Here is a 13645-nt window from a genome sequence, read left to right on the forward strand (position 1 = left end):
CTTGTCTCGTCTTGTCAGCTGTTGTCCGCTGCTCTTCCCTCACTCCACAAGCCTCGACTTGAGATGGGTGCACCATGTCCAGCCTTGGAGACAAAAGAGCGGTGTCTGAGCATGTGCAGAAGCAGGCTTGATTCCAGGCAACTTGTTTGGGGGCTGCTGGAACTTGGGGCAGGTCTGCTCTTGTCCCGATCTGCTTAGGTGTGGAAAAGGACAAAAACAAGCAAGGATCACCGAAGGCACAGAGAGGGGGATTCAGCAGGGTGGCACTGCTTGAATGGCAAACTTTACACTTTAACTGATGATTCATGAGTCCATGGACCATGGACCAGTGGACCACTATATACAGTACATTATATATATATTATATATATAGTGCCTTACATTCGTAGAGGAGATCTACCACAAGTCCAGAGCAAGATGTAGTCGCAGGAGTGGTGGGTAGCCATTCCGTAGTAAAATCAGGAGCGACGGGAATTGTAGGATCAGGGAGGAACTCATATGCAATGCCTTACATTTCAGAGACAGGGACCCCAAACTACTCCAAGCAAAGGAATTCAAGAGCAGCAAGCAGCACAGATAGAGGGCCTGACATTTCAAAGATGGTCCAAGTGCAGGCACAAGTGTGAAAGAGAGAAAATAAAGACAAGAAACTTGTTGAGATATTGCACCTTACAGGCTGGAGCGTGTCTGTGAGCACCGGAAAATAAAGGAGATGGCTAAAAAGAACAGTCCATGAAAAAGAGGCTGTCTGGACCGGGAGTCACTCATATATAGTGTCTTACAGTTGATCTAGAAGAAGCCCAGGGAAACAGCTTCTTTCCAGCTCAATGAAATGGTCCAGCAGTGTAGCCCCAGAACTTTGGCAAATCAGGAGCAGAGAAGTACTTACTCTATACATTTAAGGCACTACAAAGAGTGTAAGAAAATTTAAGACCAGCAGCAAACACGTGAAGACTGCTCAACAAAAATAAATTAAAAGAATATAGTGTCTTACATTTAAAGATGGCCTATGTACAATACTCTAAAAGGAACAGTCAGGACCGGGGTCCTGGTAATATATGGCACATTGCATTTTCGAGAGTCCACAAGTGTTGCCAAACAAGAGAGACTGAAGCCCAATATAAAGCTTACACACATAGAGCGCCTTACTTATTTGGGAGCAAATGGATCTCAAGACAGGGGACCCACTCACATGGACAGTAGCAGCTCACATTCTCACTCGCTATCGAGAAGATGAAGATATCTTTGGATAAAGTAGAACACACTTTGAAGGCTTTTCCTAGATGGAGAAGCTCCAAGGCAAATGACCATTTTAAATGGAGTGCCTTAAAGCACTAAAGCGGCAGAAACTGAGACTTAAAAGAGCCTGCTTGGGACTGAAATCTCATCAGCATTAGGGGCGGCGATGTGCTGCAGTATCATCTCCGTAGCCAGTTGGACATTACCAAAAGTGAGGCCATGCCCACGGCGCCATCGCTGACCATGAGAAGTCATATGTGGCGGCGGCTCATCGAGAGGGGTTGAGCACAGATGGAAAAGCCAAGACTCTGAAGCCGGAGGCCACCGCCATGACGCTGCAGCACACTCAGCTGCTTGTTGAGGCTTGTCCTCCTAAACATAGGGTTGTGGGATTGCGGAGGCCACGAAAACAACCCGACAGGTTTGTGTTGGAAGTGGAGATGGGGGTGTGGAATGCCGTCACAAACAACACTTGGCTTGTTTTGGATGAATGGAGACGAGGGAAGAGCAGATGGAAGACAGCTCAGGTCTTATCTGCTCACCGCCCCGAAACTGGCCAGCACAGTGATTATTGGGGAATGTCCCAGCAGAATCATTCCATAGGCTTGGACCACAGGCTGGACTCTCCTATTCAGACACGTCATCTGGTGCTGATGACACACGTGGCCATTGTCACCTACAGTCCCGCCCCAGTTGTTCTTTCCTTTAGTTATTTGTCCAAGGCTCACTGGTCACTTCAGACTCCTGTGGCCAAGCTATGTCTACTCTATTAGTAGGTTCACCCATCCCAGCCTATCTACTGTCCAGTCTCTCACATTAGTCTACTAACTCTATCGCATTCCATTTTAACTGTCCAGTAACTTTTGTATTCTCTCTCACGCCATATTCTTGTCCAGTCACCACTTGCTACTCCTATCAGCTCATCCTCATTCCTGCTGGCCATTGTTCAAAGGTCTGTGTCCCAATTACACCCTCCTCAAAACCAGTATACGGCTCCAAACCCAGTGTCTTCCAGCCTCTAGTCCTTGGCCAACTAGTTCCTCTACCTAGTTGCCATTTCTCAGTAACATTTGCTGTTTTACTGGTTTTTATCCTCTTCCCAGTGCTTGTCTGCCCATCTGGTCACCACTAACCACACGTTCCATCTTTTCAGCCCAAACAGTCTACATCCAGCCCAAGGGACCTAGATGGTAATTCTATCCAGTGACCACCAACCACTCACAGAGGTCTGAAAGTCCAGTGTCTCCTACCAGTTTACCTGTCCAATCACTGCCACTGGCCCAAACCAATCACTCATCACAGTATTCCTCCTAGGACTCCCTATTAACTTTTGCACCCCTTGTCACCACTGCCCCTTCACACCAGTCTCTGATTAAGCAGCTGGTCCCTGTCCATAGCCCTCCACATTAAGCAGCTGGTCACTGTCCATTTACATCAGTCTGTCCTGTCCAATGCCCATTTGCAGCAGTCTCTTGATTCAGCCTTTTACTTGCTGTAACACCAGTGATTCTGCACAGTCACCACACGCTGTTTACAGCCATTTGCTGGCGTAGTACGTCTCTGACCAGTTTCAAGAGCTTGTCTCTTACACCAGATTGTCAGTCCAGTCCAAGCAGTTACAACACATTGCTTGGCCAGTTACCACAGTCCATTCACACCAGTCTGCCATTCAAGGGCCCACTGCTCATTTATGCCAGTCTTCTAGTTCAGTCCTTCACTAGACATACTGGTGGAAATGGGGGACATGAACTGGACTGTCAAGTCCCAGCAGCCTGCCTAGTCACATCAGGCTGAAGCTCCACTCTTTCTCCTCTCATTTTGGTCCAGCTGTCCAGTTCCGGCATCTTCTCCCACTCCATGACTCACACACACCTCAGCCGCCACCCTGGCCCCCCTTCCCCCTTCCAGTTTCTGCATGTCACCTGCAGGCCCCTCCCACCCACTTCAAAAGCCTCCGCAGCCCCAGCAGACCTCATTTCAAAGGGAGAGAAAGTCGAGTTCAGACGTGTGCAGAGAGGCCACTACAGAGGAGCAGACAGCCAGAAAACAAGAAAGAGGTGAGTGAAGCATCGGGGCGATAACTTGCAGCATGCACATCTGGGCTGGTCATTTTGGAATGTGGGTGATAACAACAAATGCGTGGTGGGATATGAGGGCTAGAGTTCAGTCGTGAAAGATAAAGAACGGACTGGCCAGAATGGACACCATGAGATCAGGATTGGGATAAAACCTCCTAAACTCCTTGTAAAGTGCATCTTCAGGGTAGTCCTACAGTTGTGCCAGACAACACGATAGACCAGGCTTGGCAGACGGATAGAGACGGCTGGCACGCCGACTAATCGCCCGCTGAACATCGTCTGTCCACAGCCTCTAATTAGGTGTGGGTGGCGGCGGCGAGGGGGATGAGCCTGTAATGAGGTGTTCTCTGCTCTTTGCCTCACCGCGGTGACCACACATTGTATCACCACTGGCGCAGCCCTACAGCTCTCCTCCACAAAGCTAGGCGGTGCCGGGCAAGTGCCAACCCGCTCGATGCCTGTGGTGCAGTTTTTACATCAGTCTGTCAGAGACATGGGAGGTTACAAATGTTGGAAACTGCTGAGAAGCAGGCGGGGCAGCAAGCAAAATAAGTGTCTGGGACAAAAGCAGCTACCGTTATCACCCTGGTCATCATTTAGAGCAGGGGTGTCAAACTCCGGTCCTAGAGGGCTGCAGTGGCTGCAGGTTTTCATTCTAACCATCTTCTTAAGTAGTGACCTGTTTTTGCTGCTAATTAACTTCTTTTGCCTTAAGTTTAATTGACCTCTGACTTATTTTGTTCCTTAAGCAGTGAAACAATAATGAGACACAGAAAGAGGTACCCTGTGCTCATTACACAATATGTGGAAATAAAGAAGGTGAAGGTCTCAGTAAGGTGGATCTCTCAGGTCACCAAAACATTTTGAAGGTGTTCTTAGAAAAAACAGAAAATCAACAGTTTTGGAAATGTCTGCTATAGCAGAATGAGAGCAGCAACAAGATGTGGAATTAAATAATGGGTTTAATTAACAGCAAAAATTGGTTCCTTATTAAGAAAACTGGTTGGAGTGAAATTGATTGAAGTCTGAAGCCTTGATTTAGCTGGTCATCTGTTGGCTCGTCTCACGTCTCATATCAGTTTGTTTGTCATTTAATGAAGAAAAAAATCAATTGAGAGGACTGAATCCTTAAAAACAGGGCAATAAAATGAAGGGAAAGAACATTAATCTAGCAGTGAAAACTGGTCACTGATTTAGGAAAAGGGTTAGAATGACAAACCTGCAGCCCACTACGGCCCTCCATGGCCCTGGAGATCGACACCCCTGATGTAGAGAGATCTGGAAGTATCAGCATGAATCTGTAGCTTGCCCAATGTGATGGGACAGTCTGGTGCAGGCTTCAAAATATGGAAAGTTTCTATCTCTTATACAACTTAAAGAGAACACTCTTTTTAAATGAACACTCACAATGGTCATCCAAGTGTTTTGCTTGTTCTAACTGCATCCTGAATTTATTAGAAAAAAACGAACACACAAAAAAGGTCATGGTGTGGGTGACACCACAAACCTGACACTCAAACTCTGCAAGCTACCTGACAGCATGCAAAGTGAAACAAGGAAATCCATTTTGGTTCTCACCTGCCTGGCTTTTCTCTGTTCAGACTGAGACCAGCACTCACACTAGAATCCGAGTAAGGCGGCAACCATGAATGGGCTCAGTTATATTGAGACTCCAGCGACAGGCACCACAGTAGTCAGTGCACTCCCAGTAAAGTCTAGTGACATTCCAGTGGTCAGTTACATCCATCAAGCAAGGCCACCCTTGGGTATCTCACATGGTCAGTTTTCCACTTTAACTAATGCTTCTCTCTTTTCGGTTCCTAACAGGATGGGTGCTGCCGGAGTTCAAATAGTTGCTGTTGCCCTCACCATCGTGGGGCTGGTGGCAGCCATCATCTGCTGTGCACTGCCCAGGTGGAAGGAGAGCTCATTCTCAGGAGACAACATTGTGACAGCCCAGGTGACGCAAGAGGGCCTTTGGATGTCCTGTGTGGTCCAGAGCACAGGGCAGATGCAGTGCAAGATGTACGACTCCATGTTGGTGTTGGCCAGAGACCTACAGGCTGCCCGAGCCATGGTCGTCATCAGCTGTGTGCTGTCCATTCTGGGCCTCCTGGTCACCTTTGCAGGCTCAGACTTCACCACCTGTGTAGAAGAGGGTCCTGCTAAAGGGAAAATTGTCCTGGTCTCCGGAATCATGATCATTGTGTCAGGCCTCCTGCTCATGGTGCCAGTCAGCTGGTCTGCCAACACAGTCATCAATGCCTTTTATTGATCCCAACAACCCCCGCAAGATGGAGCTCGGACCCTGCATCGTCCTGGGTTGGGCAGACCAGTGTGCTCTTCATTATTGCCGGAGGACTACTTTGCTTCTTTCGGCCCAGAGAAAGCAACAGCAACTACTCTGCCAAGTATTACTCCGGGCAGCAGCCTGCATCAGCGCCCTACCAAAAACTACGTATAGGGGACAACTCTGCCCTCCTGCCAGCCTCCCCAGAGCTGAAGTGTCATCAGGGGACTCTGCTAGGCATTACACGCCAAAAAGGGGTAAACAGGAAACTCCACCTGCTCTGCACGTGGATGGCTGCCCCAGTCTGGTGACCGCTCAATTCCTGCTGCATCTGTGCATTTGCTTTGTGCTATTTTTTTGTGATTAAACTGTAACAAGAATAAAACTCTGATGTCTCCTTAAATTGTGTCTTTGTTCAAGGTAAGCAGCACCAAGACCTGGGTCTGCCAGTATTAAACAATGTGGGGTAGATTGGTTTGAGTAGAGCTGGTGGTGGGGCAGGTTTCACTCCAGCAAAACCCCAAGTCATTGCAAGAAAGAATGACCTATCTGCCAACTCTGGTCTAAAAACTGTATGCTTCCAAGCATTCTCCATCCACAGTGGCACAGCTGGAATGTAAATTGCCAACATAGTGCCACCCTTAGCTGATTCAATGGTTCCAATACAGCCAGTTTAATATCCCTTGGAGAGAGGCAGCCCTGGTTTCACTCTTGGTCACACCACAGTTGTCAGACAAGCTGTAATAAAGCTCTGGTCATACAGTGCTGCACGCGAGGAGTAGATGGCAAGTAACAAAACATTTGATGTTCAGTTGAAACGAAAAGGAGCAGACATGTCAGTCCTCAAATTGAATTTGGGGAGGTCTAACAGGCTGTCCTCCTCCTCTCAGAAAGTCGAGCAACAAACTCACTTCCAGAACCTGCCCGTAGAGGGCAGTTCAATGCAAGGAAGGGTGTGTTGCTTAGGGCTGAACAGGTAGGTCTCCAAACAGGGTCACTGTTAAACGCACACACAAAAACTGCAGCAGTCAGTGAGGGGCTGGTTTTAGTTTAGTAAGTTTAAAACTTTATTTTTTTATTTTTTTTTTTGTCTTTTTGAATATTTTAAATGTATGACTAAAGAAGTAAAGTCTCTTTGTGGTCTCTGGGAACCAAGTTGGAAAGTGCAGAAAGGTAAGATCTCTGTCACTTATAAATAAGAAAAGTAAAAGTCAGGGGAAGGGCTGCGTCCTCTCAGGCTTTGGAAGCCACATCTCCTGCCCTCACTAGTGGAGGGAGGTAGGTAGGCAGGCAAGCGGCACAGGCCTGTGCTGGAATTCACCTACATGCCACCCACTTCAAAACAGACTGGTCTGCAGAGGTCCAACTGCCCATTTTGCCCAGGCCACACCAGCACACCCTCAATTTGCCGGGGGGTGGAATGATATCTGTTGAGATGCATGATGAGGCTGAACTGGAACGGCTGTGCAACAGAGAACAAATCATTAGAATATATACAAGGGAATGCCACAAGAGGACAGCATTTCTATTCTTACTCTGTGATAAATGGGAAGAGAACTTGTGAAAACCTACCTTGTGGGTGTCCTATATAGGTGTAGTGTGCACCACTCTGCTGGCCTCCCTGACCTGGATGATTTGGGTGGCTAGGGGGCCCACCATGACTCTGCTGGGGGGGAGCATGAAGTAACATAACCTGTGGAGGTCCATGAGAGCTACTGGGATGTGGATGCCCCCCTGGTAGGCCACCTTGAACATGAGCCTAAAATTGAAAGCACACATGAGACAAATCTCATCTTCCTAAAATTCAAATCCAATTCAGAAGGTGTTCCTTCTCATTTACCTGCGCTATCTGCCCCAGGCCATAGCCATGCTGAATCTGCTGGTGAGCGTGGATGGCGTAGACTTGCTGCTGTGTGTATCCACTCTGAGGGGACTGTGGATTTGGACCAGGAGTGATGGCTGGAGGGGTGGGGGTCAGTGCTCCAGCATGATACAAACCTTGCTGTGGAGGCTGTCCTGATCCCAGTCCAGACTGGTGCTATAAAGACAAATAGGATAAATCATGAATGGATCATTACAAAATGAACCTTAAACAAACAATGAACCTATGGGGCCTTGGGTGGCTCACCTGTACTGGACTGGGTGCCGGGTGCTGGCCAGCTTGCTGGTTACCAGTAGGGGTGCTGGCAGGCTGGGGTTGGTGTGGGTGCATGGGGTTACTGTGGTGAGGATATGGCTGTGGAACTGTTGCTGTAGGGGAAAGTAATAGAAAAGAAAAGAAAGCCACATCTAAAGAGGAGCTTCAACACAAAACATCACATTTCACTGTTTCCATTCTGCCAGTTAATCAGATGATGTTTCATCCAGGTTAATGCTTGCCATGGCTGGTTATGTTAATGCACTACTAACTAACTAAGGTTCACTTCAGTTAGCATCTAAACAGCATCAAAATTTACAAAAAGAAAAAAAAACACCAAGCAGACAAGTGTAAAGAAATAAGACTTGCTGCTTGGTAAAACAGGATGAGTGATATGAACAGGCCAAGCATGACAGATGCACAACACTTAAGTAAAAGAAAAGAAAAAAAAAAAGCAAAACAATCACAGTGACAATACCATGCACTTGGCTGGAAATGCTTTATAAACCACCTTACCATACATAGTCTGAGGTGGGCCCTGATCAGCAGATGGATACTGTGGTGCACTGGAGGATACAATCGTTTGAGGGTGGGCCCCAGACATCATCCTAGGGTTTCCTTGGATCATGGGATACACAGGCTGAAACAAACCCAGGAAAGGAGTGAAAGATTGATGTAAAGAGGAAGGTTACCCTTCTGCTACAAAAATTAGCGTCATGAAATATTATACTTACCTGGCTCTGGTAGTGGGCCATAGCTTGCATCACAGCCTGCTGTGGATTGTACTGAATATATGATGATGGGTATGGGGCTGCAGCAACCAAAGGGGGTCCAGCTGCAGTTGCAGCCTGCATCATTGGAGGAGCAGAAGCTGCATGATGCTGGTCTGAGCGCTGAGGTCCTACTGAACTTTTAGCCCGGGGATACTTGCCTTGGCTAACTGCTGACACGGTGTACTGGTACATCTGGGGACCCTGCAGTAGAAAGGGGTTCAGTAAGTAGCATTGCCATGAGAAAGCAACAAAGTTGTGTGCTCAAGAAGTGGTTCTCACTTGAACTGCTGGACTCATGTGAATCTGAGACACATAGGAAATGTACTGGGGATTGTATAGGCCGCTTTGGTTTGGAGGTGGCAGCACTGTAATGGAAGGACTAGGGCAGTGTCTGTGGTCGAGGAGGTGTTGGTGTATTTGTTGGCTTTGCCTGTTGAAATAGAGAGATAAATTAAGCATCATCCCTTACAGTCCAGAAGCCTAAAGGCTTGCACTTGGCCTGCTGCTACTCACTGCTGTCACAATTGGCTTAGTAGGGTTGAACTCCTTTGCATTGGGGTTCAGGGTCGACTTTTTCACTTGTCTGAGAAAGGAAAGCAAAATTATTAGCAGACACAGAAAAACTTTTAACCGTAGCTTCAGTATAGTGCCTGCCATACACTCACTCAGACATGCCCTCTGGTCTCTCATCTGATTCGCTAGGAGTTCTGGCAGGAGAGGACGTGCCTGGGGACTGTCTGTCTGCCACAGCAACGGGCTCCACTTGTGACTCCGTCTGTGGAACTTGCTGTAGCTTATCAGCATCTGCTACAGGACAACCTTCCCTCTTCAGCTTTCCGTCTACTGTGCCTGTATCTACATCCTTCACAGGAGGCTCTGGCTCAACAGTGCCAGTGCTTGGTTGTAGCTGCAATCACAAGAAAGTTCCCAATCAGTAAAGGCAACAAAACCACAAAGAACACATGGAAGATCAACTCCTCTTACCCTGAATTCCTTGCCAAATTTTCGGAGTTCCTCAATTTGGTTTCTCTGATGCTCAGTGGAGACTAAAAAGTAAAGCCACATTTAGTCTATACAGTGTTTTTCAACCAGAGGTATATATGGTTCCAGTGTAACAATGCAGTAAAGGGCTTATAGTTTACCCTAAATATGGCAGGTTAGTTAACACCTTCCTTATCCGTCAAGTCTAGGAGCACAGGAACACAGACAAAGGTTTACCTTTAGCACAGGCTTTTGTGACTTCAGATACGGTGCTCTGGTTCTCCACTGCTCTCTCTTTTGCTCCAGTGCCCAAAAATTCATTAACTGAAAAGAACAGAGAGTAGTCAAATTTCAAGTTGGTTGTCTCCCATCATAAAAAAAAAAGAAACAGTCACAGTGGCTCAGTAATACCATCAATGGGAAAGCTTGGCACAGGACTAGAAAGCTTGTTGATAGCCGTTGAAATGGCTGAGTTATCAAGGTAAGGAGTGGTCAGCAGAGCCTCTTGGGAACCGCTGCATGACTTAGGAGAACGAGGAGTGAATGAGGTCCTTGAGGTACCTGCAACAGTTGCACAAAAACCCAAAACTGTATATTCTACTGGAATGACATATTTGTCTGAAGAAAGCAAGCTTCCTTTTTACCTGAGGTAGTGGTCGCAGTGGGACTTGGGTTGGGTTTGATAGTCCTACTGGCAGGGATGATTCTCTGACTCTTGGGTGACATTCGAGAAGCTCCTGAAACTAGAAATCAGTTCTACCATAAGAGGAAAACAGAGTAAAAGTTGGGAGTCTCAAAAGAAGAACTACCAAAATATATAAATATAGTGCCATGCAAAAGTTTAGACACCCTTTATTGAAATCCTAGGTGATACAAATGGAAAAGCTGTATAAATTCTCTGACAACTCAAACCTTGTACCAACAATTAGCAGCCATGCGCTCCTCTAAGCAGCTGCCCAATTCTATAGAAAATAAAGGAACGGACTCCTAAAGTAGGAGAAGGCTACAAGAAGATAGCAAAGCATTTTCAAGTGGCTGTTTCCTCAGTTCATAATGTTATTAAAAAAATGGCAGTTAAAAGAAAGAGTGGAGGTGAGGTCTGGGTCAGATTAGGTTGGGGAACATGCACTGGTACAGCCCATTGCCGCACCCACCACACGATGAAACAGCTTGGGATCCTGGTTGCTGACCCCCCAGGAAGATAAGTGGTCCAGTCTCACCCTCTATCTGCCGCAGCCAGGTGTTATGTGGGCGTCTCCTTGGCCTGGTCCAGCCACTTGGGTCCCCAACAATGAGGATCCTGCAAGCCGGATCACCCTCAGGTAATCGCGCCACATGGCCGTAGACCTGTAACTGATGCTCTGTCGCAATGCAGGTAATGTGCCTTATCCGTTGACTTCGTTAGCAACACAAAGTCAAACCAGCAGTACCCAAGGATTCTCCAAAGAGAGAGACAGTACCAAAGGAGTCCAGTCTTCGTCTGGATAGCATCCATGCCTCACAACCATATAGCAAGACAGGGAGCACTAGGACTGTAAAGACTTGGACCTTCGTCCTTTTGCATAGATATCGGGAGTGCCACACACCCCTTTCCAGCGAAATTATGACCCCCCCATGCTCTTCCAATCCGCCTACTGACTTCATAGGAAGAGTCACCAGAGATATGAATGTCACTGCCGAGGTAAGTAAACCTTTCGACGAGGTCAATACTCTCTCCGCAGACAGACACACTGCTGATAGCTGTGTCCAAGAGGTCATTACAGGCCTGGGTCTTGTTTTTTTATCCAAGACATTCGCAAGCCCAGGCGGCACTCAGTCTCTTGAGTCTCGATGAGAGCATCCATTGACTCTACAAAGATCACAGCATCTACAGCAAAGTCAAGATCAGTGAACCTTTCTTCGCCAACAGATGCCCCCCATGGCCACTGGACCCCACAACCCTGCCCAGCATGCAGTCCATGTAAGCATTGAACAGAGCAGGTGCAAGTACACATCGTTGACGAACCCCAGAATCAACTGGGAAAAACGCAGAGGTTCTGCTTCCACTCTGTACAGCACTCACAGTCCCAGAGTACAGGCCGGCCATGACATCCATAAACCTTTGAGGGGATCCCGCAAAGTCTCAGAATGTCCCACAGGGGCCGCTCGATCAACTGAGTTGAACACTTTATGAGAATTGACAAAGGCTGCAAAGAAACTCTGCCGAAATTCGTGTTTGTGCTGCATGAGAACCCCCAACGCCAGGATGCGGTTGATGGTTCTTGGGCATAAAACTAGACTGCTCCAGTCGCTGGTAGGTGAGCAAATGATCACGGATCCTAGTGAGGATGACCACAGCAAGGACCTTACCTGGCACAGATAGCAGTGTTATCCCCCTTCAGTTGCAGCAATTCTGGCGATCACCCTTCCCTTTCCAGATAGGGACAACAAATCCCGTTTTCCAGTTAATTGGGATGACGTCAGTCTTCTAAACGGAAGCAAGGATTGCTTGCAATGCCAGAAGGACAGCTTTACCACCAGCCTGAAGAAGTTCAACCCGGATACCACAGATCCCTGCAGCCTTGTCTACCCTCAGCTGGTTCACCACCTGTGCAATCTCAGTGAGATTGGGTGGTTCACAGCTAATTGGAGGATCAGCCTCAAAAACTGTGGACTTGGATATCCAACATCTTAGCAGGTGGATCAGCTTTAAACAGCTGCTCAAAGTAGCCAGCCCGGAGGGTCACAGTGTCATCCTGTGAGGAATTCCTCAACTTTTTCTGTAACAAAATTAAAGATCTAAATAATTCAACTAACATAAATACATCACCTGTTTATATTTCTCCCCGTTTTCCCACTCCATCCAGCTCCTTCTCTAAGTTCTCACCAGTCACATCTGTGTTTGTTAATAACCTGCTTTGTAAGATGAGGCCGACTACTTGTGTACTGGATCCCATCCCCACCACACTACTTAAATCCTGCCTTCATACCATAATCCCGACTGTTACAACAATAAAAAACTCATCCCTTGACACTGGGTTTGTGCCGCTCACTTTTAAAATCGCTTCTGTAACCCCAATGTTAAAACAGTCTGGTCTTGATGCTGACAATCTTAACAATTTCTGGCCTATTTCCCACTACATTTCCTGTCAAAAGTTCTTGAGCGTGTTGTAACTTCCCAACTCACCAATTACCTAACCTCTAATAATTTGATGGAACCCTTTCAGTCTGGTTTCAGGGCGCGGCACAGCTGTGAAACCGCTCTGCTACGGGAAAAAAATGATTTGCTTATGGCAGCAGACTCTGGACAAACCAGCATATTAATTCTGTTAGACCTCAGTGCAGCATTTCACACTGCCATACATGACATCCTACTGTCCAGAATGGAGAACATGCTGGGTATCTCTGGCACTGCCCTCCAGTGGTTCAAGTCCTATCTGACTGATAGGCAAGAGTTTGTTAGTCTTGGCAACAGCAGATCCAGCTCAGCGCCAGTCACACAAGGAGTTCCTCAGGGCTCTGTCCTCGGTCCTCTGCTTTTCTGTATTTACATGCTTCCCCTTGGCCATATTATCCGTATCTATGGACTGGGTTATCATTTTTATGCAGATGATACTCAACTCTACTTCAATGTTAAAAGTGGAACTTCATCAGAGCTTTCTCACCTCACAACCTGCCTTAGTGAAATTAAAACCTGGATGGAGCAGAACTCTTTAAAATTAAATTGCAATAAAACTGAACTCCTGCAAATTGGGACTAAAATGCAACTTAATAAAATGAGCTCCTTCCCAGTCTATCTTGGCGGTGATCTCATCAGACCTGCCTCTACTGTAAAAAATCTTGGTGTCATTTCTGATTCCTCCTTCTTATTCTGCCCACATAAATCACATTAAGAAACTTTCTTACTTTCACCTCCGTAACATATCCTTTGCTTGCTCCTTCCTCTCCTTCTCTAATGCTGAGAAACTTGTCCATGCTTTTATCACATCCCGCAACGATTATTGTAATTCCCTACTGTTAGTTGCCCCTTCTAATCTTATATCACAGCTCCAGCTTATTCAAAACTCAGCTGCAAGAGTCCTTACTCAAACCAGCAGCAGCGAGCACGTCACACCCATCCTGCTCCGTCTTCACTGGCTCCCTGTGTCTTACAGAATCAAATATAAAA

The 13645-nt window shown here is 47.0% G+C and overlaps 1 protein-coding gene and 1 pseudogene across 1 annotated transcript in view; one reads left to right on the forward strand and one right to left on the reverse strand.

Moving 5' to 3' along the window:
- The first annotated feature begins 5107 nt into the window (after window positions 1–5107).
- Window positions 5108–6010, forward strand: LOC114661596 (claudin-4-like; annotated as a pseudogene).
- A 637-nt stretch (window positions 6011–6647) lies between these two features.
- Window positions 6648–13645, reverse strand: part of LOC114661595 (ataxin-2-like) — a 48356-nt gene continuing 41358 nt past the window's right edge. The window contains 14 exon segments of the mRNA XM_028814722.2: window positions 6648–7069; window positions 7180–7366; window positions 7448–7645; window positions 7736–7857; window positions 8261–8384; window positions 8479–8718; window positions 8797–8901; window positions 8903–8947; window positions 9031–9100; window positions 9183–9424; window positions 9502–9563; window positions 9736–9822; window positions 9910–10059; window positions 10143–10241. Of these exon segments, the coding sequence (XP_028670555.2) occupies window positions 7008–7069; window positions 7180–7366; window positions 7448–7645; window positions 7736–7857; window positions 8261–8384; window positions 8479–8718; window positions 8797–8901; window positions 8903–8947; window positions 9031–9100; window positions 9183–9424; window positions 9502–9563; window positions 9736–9822; window positions 9910–10059; window positions 10143–10241 (1793 nt within the window). The 3' untranslated portion in view covers window positions 6648–7007.

This window comes from Erpetoichthys calabaricus, chromosome 12 (genome assembly GCF_900747795.2).
Source record: "Erpetoichthys calabaricus chromosome 12, fErpCal1.3, whole genome shotgun sequence".
Taxonomy (NCBI): domain Eukaryota; kingdom Metazoa; phylum Chordata; class Cladistia; order Polypteriformes; family Polypteridae; genus Erpetoichthys; species Erpetoichthys calabaricus.